This window comes from Myotis myotis, unplaced genomic scaffold (assembly GCF_014108235.1).
Source record: "Myotis myotis isolate mMyoMyo1 unplaced genomic scaffold, mMyoMyo1.p scaffold_m19_p_7, whole genome shotgun sequence".
NCBI classification, from domain to species: Eukaryota; Metazoa; Chordata; class Mammalia; order Chiroptera; family Vespertilionidae; genus Myotis; species Myotis myotis.
The window spans coordinates 78620267-78641894 of NW_023416379.1; the positions used below are offsets into that span (position 1 = coordinate 78620267).

Here is a 21628-nt window from a genome sequence, read left to right on the forward strand (position 1 = left end):
CTCACCAGTTCTAAAACAGGCTTTCCTAGGAGCCACAGGTGTTCTGGATCCTGTTCTTTTCCCAGCTTCTCTTTCTACCAATCTGATCTGCCCAGCTCACCCTTCCTGATAAGGCAGGGATGGAGTTAGCCCTACCAATGTAAGGCAGAGCTTCACTTCGGAAAACTACATCAGTGACTCATTTTCTCCAGAGGTTCCATAATGATGACATGCCTAACATAGTGCTTGGATTTATCCATCCCCAAACTTAGATAAATGTTTTCTTTTACACAGGGATAATTACATGGAATGAGCATACTATCCCCAATAATATATTTTTTCCTATATGTCAGTTGGAGCTGTTCTTTTAAAATTATTTTATTTTATTTTAAATCTTTACTGAAAGTGTTATCTATGTCCCCCCTTTTCCCCATTGATCTCTTCTAGCCCGCCCCTGCCTCCCCCCACCCCCCCAGCCTCAGGCCTTCACCACCCCATTGTCTGTGTCCATGAGCTATGCATTTTTGTGTGCTCCTTCCAGATCTCCTTTATAAGCTCCTTTCCTCGTCTCTTAAGTGCTGGGTGTTTCTTAGGATTGATTCTGTGAGGAGCTTTCCTTTCTCTCAAGTCATCCTCTTCCCAGGTGATCTGGGATATTTCACCACTTCACTTAACATTCATTGATGCTTCCAGGTTTTCTTTATTTAATAATCTCTACTGAGCTCCAGACCACTAATCCAACTGCCCTTAGGATTGGCACTGTCCAATAATGTAGCCACATATGGCTCATTCAAAATTGAGATGTGCCATAATTCTAAATTATACACCACATTTTTAAGACTCACTATGAAAAAAGAATGTAAAAGATCTCAATAATTTGGTTATATTGATTATGTTGAAATGATAATATTTTGGATACACTGGGCTAAATATATTATTATAATAATTTACCTTTTTTCTTTTTAATATAGCTACTATAAAATTTAATATTATGTCTTCGGCTTACATTAATGATTTGCATTATATTTCTATTGAACAGCAATGCTTTAAATATTTTTACTGGAGTGTTTAATAGGCATCTAAAACCTGACTTGCCAAAACTCAGTTTTACAGTCTTTATCCCCAGGGGAGGGGGATAAAGAGGGGAAACATCATTGATGTTTCTATCTCTCTCTCCTTCTCCCTTCCTCCCTGAAATCAATAAAGAAATATATATTTAAAAAAGTATTATTAAAAATTCCAATAATGTCCATTCCCATTTACACATATTTACTTTCCCCAAGCTCTTTTTAAGTGTTCATATGCTCCAGGGAAGCAATAGCTGATGCCTTCCTATTACTTGCAAAGTTGCTTCACTCCAGTTCATTTTCCTTGTTAATTTCATGAGCTATTGGATTCGTACAATACATTTCCTATTAATATTGGAGCAAGGACCCTTTGGTTATGCTAGTCAAACTACCATTAAGTAGTTTCCCTCGGGATTCTGAGAAATGCTTATTTCACACATAAATCATCTACCAAGTACAGTCCGTTTTACTTCTCCCAAAAATTCCTCTTGAGTCTTTCTACTTATGTCCTTCCCAACTTCCTCCCCTAGTCCAGGCCACCATACCTCTTACCTGTATAATCACAACAGCTTCTTAGCTTGCCACCTTGCTATGCTCCTATCCTTGAACTTTATAATTGCAGATCTGATCCTGCTCTTCATTCATTCCCTTGTTTGAAACTTTTAAAGTTTTCCCAGTGCCTTTAAATGAAAGTCCAACATTTTAAGTATCTCATGAGCTCTTTATGACCTGTTTCCTGTTTATAATTCTAGCATCGTCTCTCAACACACTGCCCTCCTTCCTTGCAGTTTGTCTCAGCCACACTCACCTTCGTTGTGCTTTTCAATTCATAATGTTCAACTTCCATTGAACTCAGCATGAAAGTCATTTTCTCTGGTAAACTTCTCTGAGTTTTCTGTACAGGTTTTGATAGCCTTGCTGTGTGCTGGCTCCATATACTTGCACTAACCAATATTCATAGACCCTACATAGCTTTAAAAATTTCCCATCTCTTCTTGTAGATGGTATGCCGTGTAAGAATAGGGTTTCTATTGTGTGTGTGTGTGTATTTGGATTATAGTACCTATTACCATTTTGAAACATAATGATTCTATAAAATTAGTATTGAACAAATAAATATAAGTAAAAAAATTGTGGACTCCCCCAAACCTTCTTCCTCTAGTGCCCTTATGCCCATTTCTCTCTTAGGACATATTTATAATGAGCCCATGGCACTCAGCTTTTCTTTAGAAGACCCAGGATTAAAGTGCTATCTCCAGTCCTTATTTCTAAAATTCATAGGAACATCTAATACTTAAGATTGTCATTTCATAATGTCTCTGGGTGTTTGCTTTCCTATGACTATCAGCTGACCAGATGATTTATTTAGCAACTGATTCTTCCTCTACTTTGTTCCTACCCCACCCCTGTTGAATCAGCAGTTAATCTACATTAGCAATTATTTTCTTGCCCTGGAAGTATTGATGCATAGACTTGTGATGGAGAGAATGAGAAGTCAACCCTCAAAATTACCATCTGGGAATTACTATTATTATGACTATTATTATTATTATTGCTTTATAGTACCCACTAGCTCCTTCAATTGTCATAGACTTATTAAAATGACAGTGAATCAGTTTTTTCAGTTATTCACTATATTGAGTGTGGGGGGAATTAGAGGAGTTTAAAAGATGTTGTAGGTTGGCGAGCCAGTCTTTTTGAGTTTTTATAGGCTGTTCATAAAATAAAGTCAAGACATATGCATATATTTGATATAAATTTTTAAATATGAAGAATAGAGAAGTAATTAAGAGTCATTTGTAGGTACAAGACATAGCTCCCTCTCCCCCAACTTCATAGGTGTAGTCTTTTGGCAAGTTACTCCACCTCTTTTTGCTTCAGTTCTCACATCAGTAAAATGGGCATAATGGTATTATTTATCTCACATGGTTGGTGCCTGACATGTAGTAAGTGCTCAGTATATGTTGTCTTTAAGAAGTCTCTATTTTATTTTGGTGATTTACAAAGCAACATATAAACATGCTACTATCTAAATAAAATACTAGAGATTATTATGTTTCTGAGAAACAAATGTCTGGCAAAGAAATTAGGTTTACTCAACTGTACCTTAATCCAATTCTTGAAAAACAGGGAATACTTTTGTATAGTTCCATGATGTTATACTGCGCCAGGTACACCTCCCAGGTAGTCTTAGAATCTGGAATAATTCAGGACATAGTCTTTGATTCATTGTTACCCAAAGCTTTCTGTTTCTTCTTCCCTGCTTCTCTTGGAAAAGAAAGTGTTAATGTTCATGTTGATCACCTTGACTCTTAGATCTTGCTTAATATCCTCTCCTGTAGTGCTTGCATTCGGTTTTTACCTATATAACTGTTCTTAATGTGTCAGTGTTCAAAGTATGAGGCACCCCCTGCCTCTGTGATGCAAAAGTAAAGAAGAGTTCAAATGGAAATTTTGGCCTACCTTTTCCTTTAATAATCGCCTAACTCTACTTCCTAGGGATAAATAGGCACAGCATCACTAATGGCATCCCTTCATTCCTCAAAAGCAAAAACCAAACAAAGAAAAACCTATGTGAGACAGAAAAATTCCAAGAAGCATTATCCTCTCTTGGCAGCAGAAGTTACAGAAGTAAAATAGACAAATCTTTTTTTTTAAAATATATTTTATTGATTTTTTACAGAGAGGAAGGGAGAGGGATAGAGAGTTAGAAACATCAATGAGAGAGAAACATCGATCAGCTGCCTCCTGCACATCCCCTACTGGGGATGCCCTTGACTGGAATCGAACCTGGGACCCTTCAGTCCACAGGCTGACGCTCTGTCCACTGAGCCAAACCAGTTAGGGCAGACAAATCTTTAAAAATCATAATGAACCCCCAAACTGAGGAATATCCTCAAATATGTCACTGAACTTGGCTTTGGAAAGAGAGGCTGACAATGAGCTTGTGAGCTGGTGTCAGTCAGCTCCTCCATAGCACCAGATGTGTGTAGAGCAGTGGTTCTCAACCTTCTGGCCCTTTAAATACAGTTCCTCATATTGTGACCCAACCGTAAAATTATTTTCGTTGCTACTTCATAACTGTAATGTTGCTACTGTTATGAATCGTAATGTAAATATCTGATATGCAGGGTGGTCTTAGGCTACCCCTGTGAAAGGGTCGTTCAACCGCCAAAGGGGTCGCAACCCACAGGTTGAGAACCGCTGGTGTGGAGAGTGCATGTGCATGTGTGTGTGTGTATGTGTATGGGAGGACAAGGTTCTTAGTCTAACTCCCTGCCTGATGCATAACATTATTTTTCAATATCCCTGACAGGTAGTTGTCTACCTTCTGGGTGTATAGTTTTAATAGTGGTCTTCTCATGTTCTGAAGAAACCATTCCAACTAGATTCAATAGTTCAAGAGAAGAGATGCAATGGTATAGGAAGGATCATGTTAGATAGGATGATAGACATCTGTTGCTTCTCTTCATGGATTAAGATAGAATAAGCAAGAAGTCCTAAGTGTGTTGCAAAAACTGTAGGGACTATGTTTGAGGAGGTGGTAGGTGGATTCTGGCCTTTGGCTTGTCTATAATAAACTATTTTCTCTTTAACCAACTCTGAAAAATAACCTGTGAATTATACATCTGCAAAGCCATGGAGGAGTGATCTTAGGGTTTGCCTGTCAGAAACACAAGGATTATTAAATCATATGGCTTTTGCCTCTGCCTCCTAGTCCTGTATTTTTTTTAATGTGAATTTAAGGATTATTAAAAGGTTAGGAGAAAGACTGAATGTTGTGGCTTCTTTCCTCTTTTTAGATTTATTTTCAGAAGGAGATATATTTAAGTGTACCTCAATCAAAAAGTGTATATATAAGAAAGCTAACTGACACATATAAAATATTACCGGATGGTGGCAGGTCTGCAGGTAGGATGCTGGTTTTCTGACAAGGACTTGTTATGAGCCCAGTGTATTTTTAAAGGGCATTCAACCCAGACTGTGTTATAACAATCTGTTGGCTGTGCTCCAAATTTCAATTTTGTTTTCTTCAGGAAGTAAAAGATGAAAGCATCAGCAGCAAGCCCTCACATCCAGAATATGCTAGCAGCACCATTTAAGACTAGTTATTATGATGTGTCTGGCTTAGGAGATGTGTAATTGCAAAGTGTTTATTTCACAATTGTTCCAAATTTGAGAGCATTTAGAGCTCAGTGCAGTGTTTGTCTTAATACAGAGATATGGACCCTCAGGAAACGTAAGCTAACGGTAAACACAAACCAGAGTGTTAATATTTGTCCTCCTTGGTATTGTTGATTGCCTAACAAATCCTGTGTGGGCAGCATCCATTCAAGAGTTCCACACAGTATATGGGCACTAAAGTACATAACTGTTTATGCAACTAGTATTGTAAATTGGTACATAGGCTGGAAGTTTTATCAAGTGCACAGACAGTGCTGTATTTCTAAAGGAAACTATTGCTTAATTAAAAACCTGCTTGGGCATTTAAAAAAAGAACAAAAATTAAGGCACCTCATGGAACAGGGAGGATAAAAGGAAAGGTTTGTAGTTCTTTTGTCTTTTTGATTGTACACAGGAGCTGTTGCTGATGCAGAGGGAAGGGTTAACATTTAAAATGGACTGGTTGCCTCCTGATTTCTTGCACATAAAACCATGAGAAGTTCAGGGAGAGACTTCTTCCCCTAGTAATGAAGCTCTCTGCTGCTAATGGCCCATGCAGACTCCCTTGGCTCCTCCAAATTAGAAATACTTTTGTGCTCCTTTGCTTCATTAACAGTAAAGAGAGGGAGATTGGTGGCTATTTAGGGCATGGGGAAATTGGTGGCTATTTAGGGCAAGCAAAAATTGTAGCAATTGTGGTTGGTAAATTCTCTTCATGGTGTTCTTCGACTCTTGATGTTCCTTGGGTGCTTTTCAGAAGAGCCCACCACTGTCTCTGCTAGCATTTTTCCTAGAAGGATGGGAGTTATTTGAATTTTTGGTCCTGAGTGATGGTCAACACAAGGCATCTTGCCTACTGAGAGATGATGGGTCTTTTACATTTTGATTTGTTTTTCAGAATGTATCCTATGATTTTTTCCACTTCTTTTTTTTTTTTAATTAAATCTTTATTGTTCAGATTATTACATTTGTTCCTCTTTTTTTTCCCCCCATAACTCCCCTCCTCCCAGTTCCCGCCCCACCCTCCGCCCTCACTCCCCACCACTGTCCTCATCCATAGGTGCACGATTTTTGTCCAGTCTCTTCCCGAATCTCCCACACCCCTTTCCCCCCCAGGAATAGTCAGTCCATTCCCTTTCTATGTCCCTGATTCTATTATAATCAACAGTTCATTCTGTTCATCAGATTATTTATTCACTTGATTCTTAGACTCACTTGTTGATAGATGCATATTTGTTGTTCATAATTTGTATCTTTACCTTTTTCTTCCTCTTCCTCTTCTTAAAGGATACCTTTCAGCATTTCATATAATCCTGGTTTGGTGGTGATGAACTCCTTTAGCTTTTCCTTATCTGTGAAGCTCTTTATCTGACCTTCAATTCTGAATGATAGCTTTGCTGGATAAAGTAATCTTGGTTGTAGGTTCTTGGTATTCATCACTTTGAATATTTCTTGCCACTCCCTTCTGGCCTGCAAAGTTTCTGTTGAGAAATCAGCTGACAGTCGTATGGGTATTCCCTTGTAGGTAACTGAGTTTCTTTCTCTTGCTGTTTTTAAGATTCTCTCTTTATCTTTTGCTCTTGGCATTTTAATTATGATGTGTCTTGGTGTGGTCCTCTTTGGATTCCTTTTGCTTGGGGTTCTCCGCGCTTCTTGGACCTGTAAGTCCATTTCTTTCACCAGGTGGGGGAAGTTTTCTGTCATTATTTCTTCAAATAGGTTTTCAATATCTTGCTCTCTCTCATCTTCTGGCACCCCTATAATTCTGATGTTGGTACACTTGAAGTTGTCCCAGAGGCTCCTTACACTATCCTCGCATTTTTGGATTCTTTTTTCATTTTGCTTTTCCGGTTGGGTGTTTTTTGCTTCCTCGCATTTCAAATCATTAACTTGATTCTTGCGCTCCTCTGGTCTGCTGTCGGGAGTCTGTATAATATTCGTTATTTCAGTCCGTGTATGCTTAATTTCTAGTTGGTTCCCCAATATAAGATCGAGGGTCTCATTAGTTTTCTTGTAGATCTCATTAAGTTTATCGGCGGCTTCTAAACAGTTCTTGAGAGACCTTAAAAGTGTGGTTCTGAACTCTATATCTTCCATTGACAATTTTGTCCTGTTTCTTTGTCTCCGCATTTTGTTATGCTTCCTTGGTGCACCCCCTAGTGGTCTTTGTTCGCAGTCTTATAGTTAAATCTTGATTGTTGTAGCTAATTCCAGGGAGGGTTTGACCTCCAGGCCAAGTGGCTATGAGAATCAGCTGTGTCAGCAGTGAGAGAACTTCTGTCCTCTAGGGAGGTGCTAATCTAGCCTTTGCCTGAGGCTATCCGGCAAATGCCTCTGTGCAGGGCTTGGGTGGGGGGGAGGGGGGGGCGGGGGGGGTCGCACAGGATCAACAGGGTGGGCCGGAGAGAGCAGTTATAGCGGCTCTCAGTCCTGTCCCCAGGGGCTCTGCCTCTCTGAGTCCCAGCCCCCGCTGCAAAGCTCAGAGAGAAAGCTGCACTCGCTCTGACCGAAGCCAGACAGTCCCGCTTCTCCCGTTTGAGTCTGGGTCCCTAGAGACTCGCCCGGATCTGGAGCTCAGAGTCTGCGACTCCCTCCCGATTGAAAACGCCAACCGCGCCCTCTGCCGCCAGCCTGCTCCGCGCACTCCGCACCTCAGAATTTGACTTCAGCACTGCGCATCCTCTGAGTGTCCGTATGCGTTTCTCTTTCCTCCTAGTTGTAGGACTTCCACTCAGCCAGCGTTCCTGTGGTTCTGGGTGATGTCCCTTCCGTTTTTTGGTTTCACTTTTGAAGTAGTTGTTCAAAGCAGCAAACTCTGGCGTTAACCTATGCCGCCATCTTGGTCCAATCTCTTTTTCCACTTCTAGCTGTGATAAGGGTATATTGGATAACCTTTACCTCCTCTACCTGCATTGCATTACAGAAAGCTGGTGCTGCATGTGAGTGCCTGTGAAATTGCATCCTGAATAAACCTTGCTAGAGAGATGGTGTGGCTTGATAGGATTAGGACAATGCATGAAGAAGCAAGAGGAAAGGATACTTTAGAACCACAATGTGCTATGGTGGGTCTCTGATTGATCAAGGGGTTAGCATCAGATTATTAGATGCTCTTTGGAAGGAAATGGCATCACAAGAAAGGTACAAAAGTCCTAAAGACAAATAGAAATGAATTAGAGTTAGGCTTCAGTTGCTTATTTGAAGAGGGGGGGTAAGTTTTATAAGGGCCTTCAGAACCTGGAGAGTAAGGTCTGAAAATGGCATCTTCAATAATCGAAGTTACAATTTATAGAAACTAAACCAGGAGAAATTACATCCTGAAAATTGTTGCTGATGGAAATTGAGAAGTAACTAAGTCTAGTTGAAGTGACCAGGAGGATTTTTGGGGCCACCTTGTTGGAATTAAAAAGCATTTCTGGAAATATCTACCCAATAGATTATATTATAACATATAGAGGTAATATTTTCAAGGTGGTATGCATGATATCTTAAGAAAAGAGTGACAAAATATAGGTTAAAATTAAATGTAAACAGATGGGTGGATAACAGAATTCTTCTTTTGGTTTATAGTTTAAAATAACTATTTGTAAAAGTAGTTTAATTGAGAGCAGTTGACTGGAAAAATAAGAAATTTAAGTCCATAAGAAAACCTTAGCATTTTCCTAAACCAGGGCTCACTAATAGTGCAGATTGCCTGTAGGTGCCCAGAAGAGGCTTTCTGACCACCAAACGTAAGTGTTTAAGTTCTCTTGGCGAATATTCTGTTGATATGGAGGTTGACCATATTAAGCTCTGTTCACTTAAGATCAAAATGCTTATCTTCTTTGATTAATAAGTTTACATGAAATCCTCTGACACTCATGCAGTTTTCTGGGTAGACTTCCCGTTGGGGAGAAACATCACTAAGGGGCCAGTTGAACTGTTAAGCTGAGCCATGATGACTGAGAACAAATGGGTACAGATACAGGGGAGAAAAGTAAGCTTTCTAAAGCTTATGTAAAGATTAAAAATCTATAATAAATCTATAATAATAAAAGCGTAATGTGCTAATTAGACTGGACGTCCTTCCGGACATCCTTCTGGATGACCTTCTGGATGAAGCCAGGGCTGTGAGGGAAGCTCAGGTCTCAGGTGCCAGAGGGAAGCTGGTGCTGGCAGCCTGGGGAAGGAAGGCCTACCTTTGCACGAATTTCATGCATTGGGCCTTTAATTAATAATTATAAATGTTATAAATGGAGGAGGAATTTTAGAATGTGAATATCCCATGACTGGAAGAAGGGACAGAATAAAATATAGAGGAAATTCCTACAATGGATTTGAAATCAGAGCAGATGACCTTTATGTCCATTCTGATTCTAAGAACATAAGTTGAATCTTCAACATTCTTGTTCTTTAGTTCCAATTTAAATTCTGATATACATGTGAAAAAAACAAATGCTAAGGATCCTAAACCCAAAGAGAGAAAGAAGTCTCCCCCACCCCAAACTTCCTAAAGATTTCGTTAATGCTGCATAGGGAAATCTTAGAAAAGCATAGTTCTTTTATTCCCCATGCCCTGATTATTTTTCATCCCTTTAATTAACTTACAGATTAAACAAATACATTTAATCCTAAAAGGCTCTGAAGCACTAAAAGTATTGAGTGCGTTTTTTAATGACCAAGTAAACCTCTAGACATTAAAATAAGTAGCACAGGATGGCAAACCTGGCCCATCTGAGGTTCTTAAATGAGCTGTAGATAGATCTTGTTTGGCTTGCTAATGGTTACTGAATACTTTGCATAGGTTTTCTCTTTAAGTTTCCCAGGAGCTAGATGAGATACATTCTACTGTTGTCTCCATTGAAAAAATAAAAAAAAGAAAGCTTGAAGAGGGTCAGTAATTTGCCCAAGTTCATATACCTAGCGCATATAAGATATAGATTTCCAGTGTATACCCATTTGACCATAGTCCCCAAGCACTTAGCACTAAAATAGTTTCCTTTTATAATATGCCACTGGATTGTAAATTGGCTGTGGATATGCTCATGCTACACCTCACTTTGAAAACCCAACATCCTTCATCTCATTTCCCTCCTCTTTGAGAATTTAATTATCTGCCTGCAGCAAAATGCCACAGTTAAAGGTTCTTATGAAAACTAAAACAAAGAGGGAAGGACAGTCATAATGTGTATTGATTTTTATTTTGCTTTATTTTTTTCCTGTCCACTTTGACTTTCTTTTATGGTCTTAGCATGTGGCTAACCCTATTCATGTTCTAGTGAAATCTTAAAAACCACTTTCTGGAATTGGCTGTGTAAAATCATTTACGGAAATGAAAACTTTATAATTCTACCTGTGACATTTACCTAACACTTTTGCCACACTCTGGCTCAGTTTCTTCATTTGGTAAAATGCAGTCCTTCTAGAAACCCTTTAGGAAATTGGCACCAGCTTTTGGGCGAGCTCTTCCATGCATTCTTTCTTTATTTAGTAGACATGATTTGAGTGCCCATTGTGTGAGGGTCCTGTGCCAGGATAGCAAAAAGAAAATATAAAATATCTCTAACATAAGGATCTCACAACCTATGCTAACAAGCACAAAAGCAAGCCCAACGACACAGAGGTGCTATAGTAGGTGTGAGCACTGGGCATTGTGCAAACCCACAAGCAAGTAGCCAGGCTACGTCCTCCCTCTGGGGAAGGCTACTGACGCCATTCCTGCTGGGCAGTGGGAGGTGGGCTTCTGAGAGCACATCAGGTTCTGGCTCTCAGTCATTGCTCCCAATAAGGATATCTACTGACTATATAACATATTTTCTGCTGTGGAGAAACCTGGTCTACAGCAAAATTCTGGTCATGGACTTTTCTTTTTAAAAATAATAGACTATAGTCCTGGTATATGTGAATTCATTGAGATGGCATTTTAGTGGCATCCATTATGAACGTTACTACTCCAATCCACCAGACCAGTGACATGCACAGACAATGCAAGGACAGCTTCGCACTGGGCTGTTTTGACCCATGCAGTGACTGCTGGAACCTCCACAGACACACAGAGTAGAAGGGGCCTACAGCATACATGGAGAGAATAGAAGATGAGTCATAACTGATGGAAGAAGAGTACATTAGATCCAGGATGAACAAATAACTTAAAACCCATTTTTTTTTCTTTTTAAATTCACGCTAGAACTAATGCTCCGGATGTTTCTTATGACTTAACCTTGACTGACAGCAGAAATAAGACAACCACTGTCAACTATGTGCGTGACACATTGTCTAACCCTGATGGCTGGATGGCTCTGCTCTTGGATCAAGAGACCTACTCACTGCGATTTGAGACTCCTTGGACCAACAGATCTCTGCAGGGAATTTATTCAATGGTGTGTTCCACTTCCAAGTGCTTATGATGTCTCCTTCTGTAGAATAATAGTTCGAAGGTATTAGCATCTTTTGGTATTGATAAAGAAAACTGCAGCAGCATTTTGACCAGATGAATGTATGACTGTAACTTGAATACAATGTGTGTGTGTGTGTGTGTGTATTTGAAAATTTTATAATCTGTTTAATAAAATTTTCAAGTTTATGTATTTCAAGTTTATATATATTTCACCTTGAGTGCAGATTGGTTCTGCCTGAATTCTTAGGTTTATTAATACAATAAAAAACAGTTTCTAAGCAATCTATTGAATTGTATTCTTATATTATGGGTTAAGAACCAACTTAACCCAGAGAGGAGTGTTTGTAACCCAAGAAAAATGCCTTAACAAAGCATTTTTATGTTGCATACTGCCACCTTGTGGTCAAAGATTAACTTGTACATGAAGGTCTAGGAGTCAAATGGTTAGGGGGAATAAACACAGGAATAGTCATGTAGGAAGTGGGTGCATTTTCTGGAAAAAAAACACACAACACCAAGCAAACTGGTGGATTCCCTAAAGCTTCTTTTCTTCCTTTGAACACGTTTCTTTCTTTCTGTCTCCTAATATTTATATTCCCTAGAAGCCCTGAGAGCAGTATTAGGGAACTAGAAGCTGGTTTAGGTGTGCCATAGTTCTGAGGAATTCAAAACAGAATCTGTCTTTATCCTCTCACCACCTCTCTGAGAGCAGAGAGCTCTTTCCTTCCCTAAAGGTTCCCATGAGAACATTTCATGGAATTTGCATAAGGTAAAGGCAGCCGGTTGGTGACTGGTTTCTCTCCTGGCGCACACTCTCCAACTGTGTGATATGGGACAAGTTTCCTGAACCTCTACCTGCCTCACTCTCCTCATCTGTAAAATGGGGCATGAACAGTAACAATCACAGGGGATATTTCAAGGATTGAATGACTTTATGTGAGTCGTACTTAAGCATGTAGCCCAGTGGTTCTTAACCTTGGCTGCACATTAGAATCACCTGGGAATCTTTTTAAAATCCTGATTTCTGGGCCTCATCCTCTGGAACTTCAATTTCTTTGTCATGGGGTGGGGCCACAACATTAGTAACAGAGAAACAGAATTTCCAGAGGATGAGGCCCAGAAATCAGGATTTTAAAAAGATTCCCAGGTGATTCTAATGTGCAGCCCAGGTTGAGGACCACTGATGTAGCACATGCTACAACAGTGTTCGCTATTGCTGTTATAAGTGGAATGTCCTGCCAACACTGCCTGCCTCTTTAAAGGGATTCCAGACCTAGCTCTGTCTCGTCTAGCTATTTGACCTGGGACAAATCAATCCAGTTGTCTGGGCCTTGGTTTTCTCTTGTTAATTAAGGAAGTTAAACAAAAGGAAACTTGTCTTTCCGTCCTCACCTGGTATGATTTTGTAAACTCTAGTTCTGAGTTTGTTACGAAGTGGATTCAAAAGAAAAGTCATCTGGGTGTAAACTACCTTATTTCTAAACAACTCAGTGTTGTTTGTAGCTTTTGTAAAAACATATATTTTATTGATTTTTTACAGAGAGAAATGGAGAGGTACAGAGAATCAGAAACATCGATGAGAGAGAAACATTGATCAGCTGCCTCCTGCACACCCTCTACTGGGCATGTGCCTGCAACCAAGGTACATGCCCTTGACCAGAATCGAACCCAGGTCCTTTCAGTCTGCAGGCCGACGCTCTATCCACTGAGCCAAACTGGTCAGGGCTGTTTGTAGCTCTTTTTTATAGGGGAGTCTTCCTTCCTAAATAAGCTCTATTGTATTTTTCTCTCCAAGTACTCAGCAACATTTGACAACTTTGCTCCTGGGAATTACCTCCGGCTGGTTCACACAGTCCTGTGGCCTTCCCCTGACATCCTCATAAGGTGCGGGAGTCAAGTGGGGCGGTCCTTGCCCTCTCTTCCATTGCCTGGTAAAGACCAAGGCTGTGACTGGTTCTTCAATAGTCAGTTGAGGCAACTCACCTATCTGGGTAAGTATAATTGCATGGGCATTTTTAAGGGCACGTAGTAAGAAACCACCGCTCACTCTTGAATTTTAGACAGTTGTGCCATGAAACGATGGGAAACAGCTGTGTGTTATGGTTAAGTGGATGGGCTTTGAAATCAGACTGCCTGGGTTTAAATCCTAGCTCTAAGCCTTACTAGATATGGGACACTGAGCAGCTGCTCTTTTTCTTTGAGGCTCAGCCTCCTCACTTATAAAATGAAATAATAGGACATACCTCAAAAGATAGGAAATTATATAAAGGATAATATGTAAAACTTTTTATCAGAGTGCCTAACCCATACCAAGTGCTTATTAAACATTGTTATTAATATTTTCAATTCACTTTAAGGCACTGTTATATTTGTAGAAAGATCGAGTGCATGGGAAAGACAGGATGGCTTGGTTATGGCCACAGATATTAGGAGCAACATAGAGGACAGGTGACAGCTACAAAGAGGAGGAATGAAGAGTGAAGTTACTGTGGAAGGTGAGGAGGAAAGCCTTGGAAGTGGATCCAAGGCCAGGAAGGTGCAGAGGCGTGGAGGGCTGATCTGAAAATCTGAGGACTAGGGTGGGCTGTCTCTGTCTTGCGTCAGGATATAGCATACAGGAGGCAACCTACTGCTCTCTCTCTCTCTCTCTCTCTCTCTCTCTCTCTCAAAACAATATACATATCCTCACGTGAGGATTAAAACAAAAAGATGTAGGATGCAGGAACCTCATCTTGTAGGACCAAAAACCCTTCTGTGATTGCAGAGTAATAGATGGCTGAAGGATTTCTTTATCATCTTATTGTGCGTGTTTCACAGGAATTTTCTTTTGACTTCCTGGTGTTTGTTTCATATTCTTGTTCTATCCCATGTCAGCATTGGTCACTCTGAGCACTGTGATGTCCATTTATACCAACCTCAGCTCAGTGTGGTCTGTAAGGAGAATCTGTCCAAATGGGTCTCTAGAATGTCAATTTTGTTATCAATTAGTCTTAACAGATCCTGGTCAGATTCAGGAGAACTCACAGCACCTCAAGTCCCAGCCCCTGCTACAAGCCAGTCTTGTCCCTAAGGATGTAGAGAGCTGGGCAATTGTCCCGAGTTCCCGGCCTCTCTCCCTTGTGCCTAGCTGTATGTCCACTGAGTCTGAGCTACACTTGAGCCCGGGGATGATGACATGTTAATAGCACCATAGAGGAGAGTATGGTACTTCTCTGGTATTTTTATCTTTGCCAAATGGATTGTTGTATATTTTACTTGCACTGAATTGTAATGTTCAGATTTCCTTTTTGATTTGATACATTCATAAATGTAACCTAAAGCTATAAAAACTCAGGAGGGACAGAGAGCCTGTGACTGGTTTACCACTCTGGAGGGGAATACCAGTAGCAAGAGCAAATCGCTGCCATTAATTTTAACTATGACTATTCACTTGATATATATTATAGAGCAAAATTTAATTTCAAATGGTTCTTGTTCTATTACTTAGTGTGCTCTTCGGAAACATGTCCATTGGTCAGATTCTGTTCATGAGCTGCGGACAAATTTGAATTCTCACATAAGCCAAAATGATAAAGGAACATTTGGGGCTTAAAGACAAAATAAAATCAAATCACACAGTTACAGATTTTCTTCCCTTTTGATAGTATTACTTATTGAATTAATAGTAAGTGAAACTATTATTCTATATATACTAGTATATACATATATGGTATAAATACACATACCATAAGTATGTATAAGTATATATATATTTATGCATAGATGTACCTCTGCATATGTATATTGTATATATATATATGATGCGATGAATATTTTAATGTAAAACATTTTAGTTAGGTATATAGTTTTCATTAATTTTTACAAAATTCTTTGTCAGAATACCCGGGTATTTCCACCCTTTGATTAATATGAGTTGGAAAAGGAACAGGAAGCCGCAGAGGGTTGGTTGAATGTTTAGTGAACTGGGAGACCCTTGTTCCTTGGAAAGGATTCCCAGGGTTCCAAGCAGTGGCTCTCAGGGTCATTTGCCTCCTGTACCTTCTGAGCATAAGGGGTAGAGAGGAGGCCAGAGCCACGTCTGTTCCCATTTCTGGGCTGGCACAGTGAGGACACCAGGACCCAGGGGGAACGGAGGCTCCTCCTGCTCCTCCTCACTGGTACCCATGCAGCTGTCTTGGGCTGCATGGATTTGGTTTGATCTCCTTTGTGCATAGTTTACAGCATCTTTAGGAGGGCTCAGGATGCCATGATGCCTAAATGGCAGTGAGGGAGTTGCAGCTGGTACCTGTTTCAGTTCTGTGCCGTGCATTTCACATATTGGTTAGTTTACTTAATTTTTTTTTATTTTTTATCATGTGGTATTATAAGTCTGTGATTGGCCTATTTTACACAAAATACATATAATCTAAGAAGAAAGCCCAAGTACAGACCTCACATTCTGTGTGGACATATTCCTGGATGAAAAATCATCGGGAGAGTTGTGTGTACAAGTTTCATTTCATTGTAGGGAAACTGCTTGGCCTCCTTCAGGTCCCCTGAGTTTCCTGTCAGACTTTCAGGGGGGACAGGGATGGAAGGGTCCTGCTCCTTTTCCTGGCTGGCTTTCACTCAGAGTGCTGCTTCACTGACCATTCATTTGTTGACCACTTCTAAGAGGATCGTCTTTTGTATTGTTTGAGACCTAACCACATCCCCCAGGAGAGGAATTTTTTAAAATCACAATTATTTTCATTTCCTGCATTTGGCTACTTCATGTGTTTGATTTAAGATACCCAACTAACCTTAGAGATGGCTGAGAATGGGAGAAATCAGAACCCAGGCATTCTAGCTCCTGGCTATGGATCCCTCCACTAGAGTGTGCTGCCTGCCAAAGAATCATTGATCACTGACCAGAAAGGGTGGTGATGGGGGTGCTGGGCAGGGTCATGGGAGAAGACTTCTCGCTGATCCCCAGTGACAAAGACAAAGAATTCTGTACATATAATATCTTTGACCCTTGCATTTCTCTCTCTACTGAGGCGAGTCTTGTCTTTGTTCCGCAAACATCTTTATGGAATGCAGGTTCTTTGGAAAGCTCATGGCCAGAGCTTAGGGCTGAAGGTTTTAATCAGTGGCTGGCTGGCTATTTTACCTGAGGCATGGAATTATAAATGCTCCATGCCTCAATAACTTCATCTATACAGCGAGGTTAAGAATACTGACTTATCTCTTGGAATTGTGCTACAAAACACCCAAAACATCCTCAGGTGTGATTAGTGTGCCATGTTACCTTACTCAAAATTTTCTCAAGAGATTATTTCTTTAGAATTTTTTATTTCCTCGGAACATTAACAACGTCACAAGCCTTGAACTCATCATCACCTTTCTGAAAAGGGTCTCATTTTATTTTCCTTGACTAGATTTTGTTAAAGAGCTGAGATTCATGATCATATGACATATTGTTCCCATGATTGAAATTTAATACCACTTAAGCAATTGCTACCCACAGAATAAGATAGCCTCTGCTCATTTAAAGAGATCTTGTAAGGAGATTGATTCAGGTGGACTTTCTAAAGTCCCTGAGAATGCTGCCCATGGAGCCACTTACAAAACAGACCACAAGTGAAGTACTGTGTGCTGCGGTTGTGTTAGGACCCGGAGGGGCAGTATTTGATGTGATTAACTATTATGAATGGTGGTTCCAAGACGTAACCTCTATGCCATGCTTGGGATGGGTATGCCTGTAGAACAAGTGTTCTTTCTCATTTTCAAAGCCTGACTCAGCCAGCAAGCCCATCTCCCCATTTATACCATTTGATTCCCTGGCAGCTTCTGGCTCTGCCTGACACAGCCAGCTTCCCCCTGCCTCTTTCCCCACTGTTGTTTTCCAGGGCGGTTTCAGTTCATGGTGAACTATTTTTATTTTTTAGTTACATTAACGCTATGAAATAATTAGTCAGCTAATTAATCTGGTTTACAAGCTTTGTAGGATTCTTCAGCTGTCAGTCAGGCCCAGGCCCGAGGCCTACATCTAGTCTCAGCTCTCTTGCCCATGTGATTCCTGTTGCCATGGCTACTGGCTGCATCTGCTGACACCCCACTCTCTATTTATTGCTTAATTAAGAATTTCACGCTCAGCCCTTATCTGCCTCTAAGAACAAGCACACACTGTTAAGAAATTCCAAATATAGGCCCAGGCACAAGGAAAGCCTTTCTTGCGGGCTTGGCTGGACGGAGCCCCTCTCAGGATCTTCTCGGCATCCCAGCCGCCACCCTTCAATCAAAAATCGTTAAATGGGACAGAGATAATGAGCATGTCGCATATCAAAAGAAGGATGTTTGCTTGATCCCAAGGAGGAAAAGCTGCTTGTCTCCATCTCAGCTCCACTTCAAAGGGAGATGAGACCCCCTCTTCCGTGGGGCCTGATAAAGCCTCATTTGTTCTGGGCTTGACTTATGCAAAAGGTCTGGTATGTCCGAGTCCCATTGCACAGACGTGGCCTCCCCCCCACCTCTTGCCTCCACCTCCACCAGCCCCTGCCTGGCCTTCCGCACACTGCACATTCGTGTGTCAGCACTTAGGCAGCTGGGTCCCCCAGAGCATCAGGCGGAGCGTGTAATCACCGACTCTCCACCGACAATGGCCACTTGTAAGGGGGTGGCCAGGAGGAGGTCTTCCTCACAATAGGAACACAATTATTGCAGCTGCTGGGGAGGGCCAGGCTTCTTCCTGTAGAAATAGAATAGGACTTGCTCAAAACAGGGGACGAGGTGGGGGCGGGGGGGTGGTGGCGGGGGTGGACAGGGGGGGAGGAAACAATCTTGAGTTGATTATTCATATTCTGACTCCTGGAAGCCCCATGCGGAACCAGTGGGGTTCCAGCAGCTGCTCGTGCGCAGCCCTCTGCTCATAATTGTACATTCTGTCAGGGGTCAACTTACTTTTGACCCTGTCCTTTCATATCGGTAAAAGGCTCTTCAGGACAAACTGTTGGGTTGTGGCAGGGTGCATTAAACACTCACAGGCCCTTCCACTTGCTTTCTCCCCCCACCCAACCAGCAGCCGGTGATAAATTCATATCAGATGCTGAGCCATTCTCCGCTGCCCTCCTGAGTTCACACAGCCCTCACCCCGGCACCGCAATGCTGGGACAATGTGTGGGGGCAGCAGCTGAGAGAGTTCGCCTGCTAGGCTCACAGGCTCCTGCGTACCACCTTTCTCTGATCGGACTGAAAAGGGACATGTGTAGCCAGGCTGGCCAATGCTTGTCTCCAAGTGTCCCCCTCGCCAAGATAAAGGCAGGCCGTTTGGCATGAAGCCGGGGCTGTTGTCCATGAGGGCAAGAGGGCTGAAGTAGGGAGACAGATGGACTGTATTGTCTGCACCAGGTGCCCTGAAGAACTCAAGTCACAGGAGGCTCGGAAAAGATGCTGTTAACTTGCGAGCTGTGAAAATAAGGGATGTTTTCCTAAGTTTGCGGCTAGAAGATCATGGATACTGCTTAGGGTTTCTCTTTTCTCAGAGCGCCAAGGGCACCAGGCTGGAGCAGGCTGCTGCCTGGACCCTTCTGCTCTTGAGCTGGTCCAGAAGACCCCGTGCTGCTCCTTGGGATGGAATGCTGCTAGGGTTTAAGATGGAGAGCTGACTCAACTGGCTGCCAGATCTCCTTGGGAGGATTTTATAAGCAGAGCAGAATCGTAATTCTTTGAAACTCTGCAGACATGCCATGCTGTGTCCCTCTAAGGCAATCTATAGCATTCTAGTTAATAAATTAATTTACATTCTTATAGAAAACTCATTCCCCCAAGATCCCCAAGGATTTTTATGGGTAATATGGCGAACTGACTTCAGGGAAATGCCGTAAACTTCATGGCAAAAATACAGAGAATGGAACAGGAGCTGGAAAGGTGAGAAGGGATTTTGCCTTTTGATGACAAGCAACTTCTTCAAAAGGAAAAGGAAGGAAGAAAGGGAGGAATGGAAAGAAATAAGGAAGGAAGGAAAACTAAGAAGTCAGAATCAAATACTTTTTCTAGGGATCCCTGATTAAGGAACTAATGCTTAGTGACACTGGCAGCTACCCTTCGTTCACAAAGGGCCAGGCACAGGTGGCCATTAAAATGATCACCTCACATCTTATATTTTGGGAATATAACATGGTTTGCAAGCTTTTGGTACCATTGATTAAAAGTAAGAAGTGTGAACATACGGGATCTCTTTTTTATTTGGGTCTCCTCACTTGTTAAGAACACCTGCTTCTGAGAACAAAGCACATTTTTGAGAGTATGGATGAGAGAAGTTGTAAAATTCCTCAATTTGGTGCCTTCTAAGTGTGCCTCATGGGCAGACAGCTGGAATGCATGGTACCAGGCCCATCCCTCTAAGTTCTGGTTCTGTAGGTCTGCACAGGGCCCAGGAAATCACAGATGCCCCATGAGTGGCAAACATTTATCTGCATCAGAATAACAATTGTTATTGTGTGCTAAGTTAATTAAGAAGATTTAATTGAGCTAACTCTCAGGACTGTGGTTAATGCAGATCTATCTATCTGTTGGTGTCTCGGTCAAGTTCTTTTACTCTTACACTTAAAAAAAAATCACTCTTTCAAGGATGCATGTCCCTGGGGATAGTAGAGGATTCAAAGGGGATCACAGAATTTTCATAAAATGTTTCTGTGAAGGTTTTTAAAAGATTCTGTGTTATAAGGGCCAAGGTAACTCTGTGACTGTCTCTAAAGCTGGAATCAGACAGCAGTGTGGTCTTGTGAACCAAACCCGCCCAGGGACCAACTGACAAGCCAGCCTTCTCTGTGTTTAAGTAACGGAGGCTAATGTCTGGGGAGCCAGGTCCCTTTCATTGAACAGGTAGGTAGAAACAGCAGGTGTGTGAGGCAGATCTGGGGGGAAAAGGTGGTGGTAGAGGACAGGGCAAGCTAAGCTGAAAATGCAGAGAGAGGACCAAATCCAACAACAGCTAGAGAAGGCGAAGGCATGGGCCAGGGTGAGAATGGACCAAATCTGCAGACACAGATCACAGTGGCTGTTTTGCGTTTTCTCCATGTGTAAGAAATGGCTGACTCACCTATGTGCATGTGGGCTGAATGAGAGCTCCTAATACGTGCCTAAACCTGAAGGGCAAAGTGGGAATGGGAATATAAATAAAGAATAAAACAGGAAAGGAATCTATAACCTGCTAAGATACCATGTGTTTCTTTCCATGTAGGTACCTATTTATCGCTCTAAATTCTAAGAGAGAATTATTCATTTTTCTCTTTCTTAGTGCCCCAGTGAGGACACAATTCGCCAGACACAGCACATAGCTCTGGTGAGCACTGGTATCATTTCTAGCTGAGCAGTTCTCTTTCCTCTTACCGGGAGCTATTTTCTTAGCACTTTTCCCTCTTCCTCCTATCTGAGCTTGCTAGCTCAGATCATATAACACTTGTCAGCATAATTTGGCAATAATTGACCCATATACTTCTTTTCTTTTTGAGGACCAACCAGATATTCTTACAATCTGGGAAGGATCAACTGCAGTAAGTCTCCATTTATAAACAGAGCAGATTAACCATTCTCGTATTACAAACACAGAATCAGAAATCAAGCACTGAGAAAACATATGTACAATATCACAGCTTGTATAATGCTTTTAAACTCTTTCCGAGACAATACCTTTATTCTCAAATGATTTTCATATTTATCCAAATTGGAAATGACACTTAACATTTACCCTGTCTTTTTAGAGTCAAAGCACTTAACAGATTTTAGCAGAGCTGGTTACATTGCTTACAGCTCTATACTATGGCTCATCATGATTAGGCGCAGCTGTAAAAAGAATAAAAAGCATATTTCTTGGGTTTTGTTATCTGGCTCTTAGAATCATAAGCATGTCATAATAACAGTGGCGATAATAGCTGACTTTATTTTCCATTATGTGCCAGGCACTTCACTAAGTATATTACATTGCTTTATCTTTTCTTCCCAGTAACCTTTTGAGGTAGATAGTAGGATTATTCCCATTTTTTAGAGAAAGTGACCGAGGTTCAGATGGTGAGTAACTTGTCAG

General features: G+C 41.2%; 1 protein-coding gene across 4 annotated transcripts in view; it reads left to right on the forward strand.

The window, feature by feature from the left end:
* Positions 1–21628, forward strand: part of PKHD1 (PKHD1 ciliary IPT domain containing fibrocystin/polyductin) — a 401585-nt gene that overhangs the window by 198597 nt on the left and 181360 nt on the right. For all 4 annotated transcript variants that reach the window (XM_036317771.1, XM_036317772.1, XM_036317773.1 and 1 more), the window contains 2 exons: positions 11374–11566; positions 13379–13574. In XM_036317771.1, the coding sequence (XP_036173664.1) occupies positions 11374–11566; positions 13379–13574 (389 nt within the window). The remainder of the gene's footprint in view (positions 1–11373; positions 11567–13378; positions 13575–21628) is intronic.